The sequence below is a fragment of the Rosa chinensis genome, chromosome 4, assembly GCF_002994745.2.
Source record: "Rosa chinensis cultivar Old Blush chromosome 4, RchiOBHm-V2, whole genome shotgun sequence".
NCBI classification, from domain to species: Eukaryota; Viridiplantae; Streptophyta; class Magnoliopsida; order Rosales; family Rosaceae; genus Rosa; species Rosa chinensis.
The window spans coordinates 5722305-5730287 of NC_037091.1; the positions used below are offsets into that span (position 1 = coordinate 5722305).

Sequence of the window (7983 nt, forward strand, 5' to 3'; positions counted from 1 at the left end):
TCTACTGGCTATTCTATTTGCTTCAATATAGGCGGTGACATAACGGAAAGATAACTCGATATGTAACCCGATTACAACGTAGCATAATTATCAATTGCACAGCTTTCCTATAATGCTGCTGTCGGAAGATAAATCCGACGATACTTAGTTTCACCCTGCCACTAGGAGGCTAGCAAGGAACTTGCCACCTACCTAGAGTAGACATGTTACTGCAACTAGGAGATTGCGACCATTTGACAATGCAAGGAACTCGCCACCTGCCTAGAGTAGACAAGGCACACAAGATGCATAGACTTGCACAAATCCCATCGTGTCCTACCGAACCATAGCAGAGACTTATTAACAACAAAACAACAATTGAAAAGAAACAACTAAAACATAAACAGCTAAAAACAAGAGGCCACTAGCAACGGCCCAAAGCCATAGGCCCAGCCCAACCACCATGCTCCCCAGCAATGAACTCCAACGTTGTCTACAGCATATCCTGCTGCCCACGAACTTCCACGTCACCGCGCCGCATCAATACGCTGCCGCACTGCATCGCTCCGCAACAAACGACCCTTAATCCCGGCAGACTTCCGTGGCCGAAACACAAAGCGAAACAGATCCCTTTCAGGATTGTCTCAGCCATGAGATCACAGCTTTAGCTTTTGCCAAGATCTCAGGTGTACCGGTGACACCAGAACCCGCCATCGACCAATAGCACCCCATCACTGCATCTCCTCTGCGCTCGCCCATGATCCGAGGAGATCAGGTCGAAATCAATTTGCCGAACCCGGAATCAACTGCCCATTCACCATCCCTGGACCACGTCTCTGCCATGGAGCCCCACCAGTGTGCAAAGCACCCTCATCATCCCGTCCAACAACGACGCCCCAAGGGCGCGCCACAGGACGGAAGTTGGTTTTTTTTGTCGACTGCAAACGGCTCTCTAGGATGTTAGTAATCATTTTAGCAAGTGTGGGATTTGTCTCTCGATTAGGCAGAAAAGGCAAAAGCAGTGTTTAATGTGCTTCGGGAATTTAGAATCTAATGTATTGTAACATCCTGACGGTGTCTGTGAGGTCATGAGAATATTAATGAATATTCATTCCTCTTAAAAATAAAAATAAAAATAAAAATAGTGATAAACATTCCTTAAAACATTTTCGCTTGGTAGTTTCAAGTCTTCCTTCCTACAAAATCATGCTGCTCGTTGTAGGCAGTTTTTCAGTTTCACCTCTATAGGCGAAGTTGGTGCAAATATTTTGCCAAATGGATTGCAAGGTTTGGGAACTATCCGAGCCATCCTACCACGGTTTAAAATCAAAAATATCAGTGATTTCAGGAATGTGTATGTTGTTAAACAAGTGTGTCACTTGTTAGTCAAACCACTCTCTGACCTCAGATCAAGAGAGGTATCATCCATTACCAAAATTCATTGGGTTCTCAGGTCACCATTTCAATATCGTTCTGAAACAACTACTTAACCAGGAAATTCAGAAATTATAGCATTGATTAGCTAGCAAGTAGAGATCATAATACTAAACATTCTAAAAAAAGACCACTATAGATGACCCGCCAATATCTTTGTTTCGTACTATACTACCAATAAGAGGAGTTCGACATAAATATGATGAACACATTTGATGTATGGAGTAATCAGCAATACGGTAAATTAACTTCATATAGAGTACCAACATCAAAAGTCACAACATAGGCGAAAATTAAGAGAAACAAACAAAAATTTAAGCTGAACTTCTTGAACGTTCTCTTCTTCGGGACTCCGGCTGCCGCCACATCGGTCTCAACGTCCGGCTGAAACACAGAGAGAGAGAGAGAGAGAGAGAGAGAGAGAGAGAGAGAGAGAGAGAGAGAGGATGGAGTTGAGATTGGGGACTCACCATGATTGGGAGAGTTCGGAGGCGCAGAGCAGGGAAGGCAAGAGCTTGAGGATTGGGGCCGCTTAGGGTTTCGAACGAGGTGAAGAAGTTTCAAGGTGAATTTATACTTGGTCGATTTTGGGAGGTGGTGATTACCCTAGACTGGTTGGGCTCACTATGGGCCAAGAATTGGGCTTCACGTTTAAAGTATACTCTTGTTGAGTCCAAAAATTTCTTCAGCTTATTAATTTGGCTCCTGACCACTGTCTGACTAGCGCCTAGCGATTTTGAGAATATTGGTAACTTCTTTAATTTGTTGTAAAATTGAAAAGTAATAGCCTTACATATACGCAATCACAGGTTATTTATAGTCCACATGACCAAATTTGCACTACATGAACCAAAAGCACAAGTGTCTTAGGTCTTGTAAGTTTGAATTTCATAAATCTTTGTCTGAAGTTTATTAGTGCTTTTGTCTCTCCAAATTATTACATGGTTGGACCAGTGTACACTTGCAATGCCTTCAATCATCACTATTCGAGGAATTGTTTCAATGGATGTGACAACCCTATGGTCAAGTCACTATGCAAATTGAGGGTAGGGGGGTCATTTTTTTGTTACGTTCACCAACACTTTTGACATCGAGCATGTGAAATGAAGCAGCCCTAGGAGTTTCAATAAGGTGCTGGTTATTGTGAACGTTAACGACGACGGTTTCTCTCACATCAAAAGCATCCCACTAAACGCAGTTTTTGGCTTCATATCATTGGTATCTTGGCAGCTTATATAACTACTCTCACTATCCACCAGATCGGCAAAACCATTTGTTGTGTACTCGATCTAAGGTCGTGTTTGTTTTCCTTCATATAAGGACTAGATAGGAAAACGAAAGTCAAATCTGACCACTAGTTATGTTTGGAGGCCCAGATATGGTTGGGCCGGAAATCTTGTGTCCTATCAGAGATGGATAACAAATCCATTTAGAATGGTATGATAAAACAAATCCAGTTCTAATTTCTCTCTCTTGACTCATCTCGAGACCACGCAAAACGCTCGAGACCTTGATCTTGCTACCTGCTCCGTCCCAATTTTCCAGCCATTTTCGACTGCTTCCGACTGTCTCCAACCTTCTCCGATCTCATTCTGCTGTCATTTAGGTAAATTTCTCTTTGATTTTAACTCTTGTTTGTGGTTCTCGATCTGTAGCTGCTATTTTCTCTGGCAGATTCAACTTCAATCATATGTAATGGATCTTTCTCTCTAATTTGATGGGTTTTCTTCACCTTTTATCTGGGATTGTAAGTTTAATTCATGGGTATTATGATTTTTTGATTAATTGAGATTTGGTTTGTATGTATTTGTATGTATATGATTAATTCATCGAGAATGGATGTCATGAAGTAGTTTGTATGTTTTTTTTTTTTTTTTTTGAATAAAGGGCTGGTGCGGCTGCCCTCAAGCCTCAATTGATGAAACTGTCGAATACAAGGGGGGGGGGGACATTGAGCCTAAACCCCTGATTACAATAAGCAGCTAGAATATTTTTTGAAATAATATCAGAAATCACTTTCTGATATTATTTTCTAAAATAATAGTTAGTGGCTGAAGCTTTTCTTGCCATGGAACACCGGAAAGAATAAGTACATCTGCATGCCCAAAGTGTAAATTGAAATCACTTTCGAGATTCCATCAAGTGACAGAAATGTTACATGAGGTTTGGTGTATTCTGATATATACTTTAATTCTGTTGAATTTATTTTCAGAAAACTCATTAAGAACCTTTAGCAACCGTAGTTTGCATGTAAAACCAACTAGACAATACTTACGCTCTTTTGAAATGATAAACATTGGAGCTTGGGATATTCCTCTATCTGAGTGAGGGATTGGTGTTGTCATTCAAATTGATTCTGGTGTCTTTTGCAGGGAATGACATGCATAGGTTTTTCAACTGTGCAGTGGAAGCTGAAGTAGCTGTTCAGAATTTCAGACTTGTTGTTTTGTCAAATCACCAGCATATCACTTCTGGCTGAACTGTTCTCGTTTCCATACCACACTTGAAAGTGATCTATTTTCAACTTGTTGAGATGCATAAACTCTGCACTTCCTTTCTTATGGAGTTGGACTAGTACTCACAAATAAAGCTAATAGCGCTGCTGATTATGCTGCAAATTAAGCTTGCTAAACAAAGGATGTGCACCAAATCTGGCTTTGGCTTTGGCTTCGACTTTTTTGAGTCCTTTGTTTGTTATCGACTTCATGATCATATTTCATGTTGTGGCTTGGCATGTTGTTTGGTCTAATTGGTCTTGTAACTGGATATTTTCATATAGTAATTGTACTTGCTAGTATAAAGTACATCAATTTTTTTTTTAGAAAATTGATTTATTAAATCATATGTCCAGAATTATTGTTGTAAATTTCATATTTTAGCTTGAGTGCTTTTATTTTTATTATATCAAATGTTTATGAGTGCTTGATAAGAGAATAAAAAAATGATAATAAAAAGAAAAATGTTCAAATGGTTGTTTTTGGCTTATCCAATCAGCTATAAATATATACCTACCAAACGTGGTACTGCATAGGTGCAGGACTTCTCCAATCCAATCTAATCAAGTCTGATTAGGATGAGAGATTATTCAGAGCACCGCCGTGCACTTGCACCAACATAAATGAATGGTTAGATTGCATTAAATACACTTTTTGTTTATTAAAAATAAAGTTGATAATAAATATCAAGGGTTGAGATTATTTTATAAGGGTTGGGTCACTTACACCGTCGGTGCATAGAATAATTTCCAGATTAGGATTGGATTACAAATCCAATCCAATCCATGGTACCAAACACAGCCTACATCCATAGGGTCGTGTTATGGGATTGTGAGGGTGCGCATCAAACTTACCCTAGATGACCAAGTTCGCCTTGAAAGGCGTTTTCGCTTCTCACCAATGGAGAAGATGGCTTTAACCTTCAAGTAGGAGATTAGTGAGAGTGCCCAGTCTGAGTCTCTCCCGATAATTGGTGGATCCTAGTCTGGATCTTTAGTCCTGGCCTTGATCCTTAGGGCTAAAGTGCCTTGGGTCTTGACCTCAGCCACGTTTGATTACCTTGGGATTTTTTGAGTGTTTGGTTGAGGAAAACGGTTTGCATGTCCACCTTACCAATTAGGGATTACATCAGAGGCTCAAAGCCATTGTGCTCGACTGGTGTGCCCCGGACTCGTGAAGGTGATGAAGAGCAGGGTGGTAAGCACACTCGCAGCTCTCTGGATTTGGCATATGTAGTGTTACAGCCTGAAGAATTCGGTATAACCTTGGATCGATGTTTCATGTTCAAAATCTGTCCCAAATTGAGTCAATGTAACTATTTTTTTTCTTGTTCAATCAAATTGAGGGAGGATTTGAACCTGATACATCTATCAATATTTTGTTGGAGACAAATGTCTTATTAACGAGACCACATGTTAGTCGGCTATAACAAAAATGTCTTAATCAGGAGACCACATGCTAGTTGGAGATAACAATAACTACTTAAATTTCGATTTATGTTGATAATGTTTGGCACTTGGATCTAGAAAAATGATGTAGAAATATCGAAAAAAAAATTTGCCGGTTAAAAAGTAGCAGTTAATATGTGGTTTTGTTGGTGCTACTGGGTAAGTCTCTTTCTTTTGCTCTCTTCTATTCTTTACAAGTTTGTGCCACCATAATCCCTATGTCTATGCATGATTCCTTTTCTCTTTGCACAAATCTCCAATAATGAACGCACAAGGTTGAAATATGGACCAATTGGATTAATAAATAGTACTGTTAACTTAATTCGTCAGCAGTAATACTTGAAATTTCAATTCTTTGAATGCAAGCCTTTAGCTTGCGCTGAATGCTTGGCCTTGCAGGGGACAAAACAGCTTCTTTCCAAACAGAACCAGGTTCCAGTATAAGGCCCGGGTTGTGCGTGTAAAGCTCGTAAATCGAATCGGCTTTAGAGTTCAAATTGCTCAAGTCTGTCAAGCATTTGAATTCTTTCGGATCCTCTAGCAGGTTGTTGTCTCCATCCTTCCATCCTATCAGCTGCATTTACACATAAATCATGTTAGTAAATACCACACTAAACAAAGTGCGGGATGAAATGTCTCAAAAATCCTAGGGTAGTATTTTTTATCACTAGTTTGTAAGTTGCTTAGAAAATGGAAATTACCTTAGGAGGGCCAGCCATAGCATTAGTGCAGTAGAGCCTGGCATTATCGACAAGCTGGCAGTATCCAGTAAATGCTTTAGCAAATCTCTGGTGGCATTGAATCTGTGAATTTACCCTCACTGCCCTACGAATCATTATAGCTCTCCTAATGCCTCCAATAACAGCTAAATAAGCATCACAAACCACTCCAACCAACTCTATTCTGTACGGTTTTCTCTGGGGCTTCCCTGCTTTTTTTAACTTTTGATGCTCATCCTCTTCTTCTTCACTTGTTCCCAATAATTTTCAGTGATGGTGCCATCATCAGCCACCTTGTATCCAACTCCCATCCGGTATCGGCAGTTGTGAACATTTCGGGCCATTGCTATTGTCTGAACGACAAAGGGTGCCCATGATAGAGTGCCATCCATGATCACATCCCGTCCTTCGTTGAGTGCAGTCACTAGGAGGGACGATGCAGCATCCGTGGATGATCGGTGCACCTACATTGATCAGAAAAGGGTCATTCATTTGATGCAATTACATAGCTTTTATAAGGGACTTCTGCAATATTACCGAAAGGTAAACATTTACCGATAGCATAAAAGAACTCTGCCACTTTATCTATTTTTTGACAATCTACTAATGGTTCCCTATTGAGTGTGGATGATTGTGGTTGTTGATCTGATGTGATTCTTACATTTCACCATCCCACATCAACCAAGCATAAATGATTGTCAGTTGATGATTGATTTGTGTCTTAGCATTGAATGTCACAGCAATCGTTGGGTAAAGAATTTAATTCCCACTCACATGTAAACAATAGATGGAAACAAATTGAATGAGAGAACTTACCAATTCAGCAGATTGGAGCATGTCATGGTGATGACCTTTCAGGCTTAGAGCTCTGTAAAGAACATCCGCCTCCTTGAAAGCGTCTGCCTGTACAACCACCGCATTTTTCTTGGCTTCTGTCCAGAATCCCCTGCAGCCACACACTGAAAGCTAGGATTCTTGAAGTAATAGCTAGAGAGAAAATAGAGAGAAATTGAAGAGAGGTTTTTCTATTACAGTGATTCTGTTACAACCAACAACAAACAAGAGAGAAAGAGCAGCTATTTATACAAGTGAACAAGTGAGCAGAATTGTGACACGTGTAAACCAGCTGTAGGCAACTTAATCACATAAGCATGTACGTAACAAACTAAGTAACAATTAACTCTAATTAACCCTAATTAGCAGACAGACTAATCTTCTTCGTTAACACCCCTCCTCAGCTTGATGGATGGGAGCAGACAGCAAGCTGGAACACAAGTAAAGATGTTGAGGAGAACACAGACCCTTGGTGAACAAGTCAGCAAGCTGCTCCTTGGAAATGACAAACTGTAAACGAAGAGAACCAGCTTTAACTCTGTCCCTGGTAAAATGAACATCAACTTCAATATGTTTTAGCTTAGAATGATAAACAGGATTAGTGGCCAGAGCTAAAGCAGAGATGTTGTCACAGTGAAGAGTTGGAATGCTATGGAGCTCAATGTGAAGATCATGAAGTAAGTGTTGTAGCCACTGAAGTTCAGATGTGGTGTCTGCCATGCTGCGATATTCAGCCTCAGTTGAGGAGCGACACACAGCTGTTTGCTTTTTACTACACCAGGAAATAGGAGACTGATTGAGTAAAATAACAAAACCAGTCGTAGATTTCCTGTCATTGGGATCACCTGCCCAATCAGCATCGCAGTAAGCTTGAAGATGATATTGTTGTGGCTGTTGAAAACCCCTCCTGAAATAAATGCCATGATTGATTGTTCCTTTGACATATCGAAGAATCCTTTTGGTTGCTAACATATGAGCCTCAGTTGGAGAGTGTAAAAATTGGCATACAGAGTTGACACTATAGGCTATATCAGGTTGGGTGAAAGTGAGATATTGCAAACAGCCCACTAAGCT

At 40.2% G+C, this 7983-nt stretch overlaps 1 protein-coding gene across 1 annotated transcript; it reads right to left on the bottom strand.

The window, feature by feature from the left end:
• Positions 1-5619: 5619 nt before the first annotated feature.
• LOC121052765 (calmodulin calcium-dependent NAD kinase-like) lies at positions 5620-7228 on the bottom strand. Its single transcript, XM_040518619.1, is given in 6 exon segments — positions 5620-5930; positions 6058-6324; positions 6327-6539; positions 6892-7041; positions 7108-7114; positions 7221-7228. Coding segments are annotated over 6 exon segments (906 nt in total). The 3' UTR covers positions 5620-5669.
• Between the last annotated feature and the right edge of the window lie 755 nt (positions 7229-7983).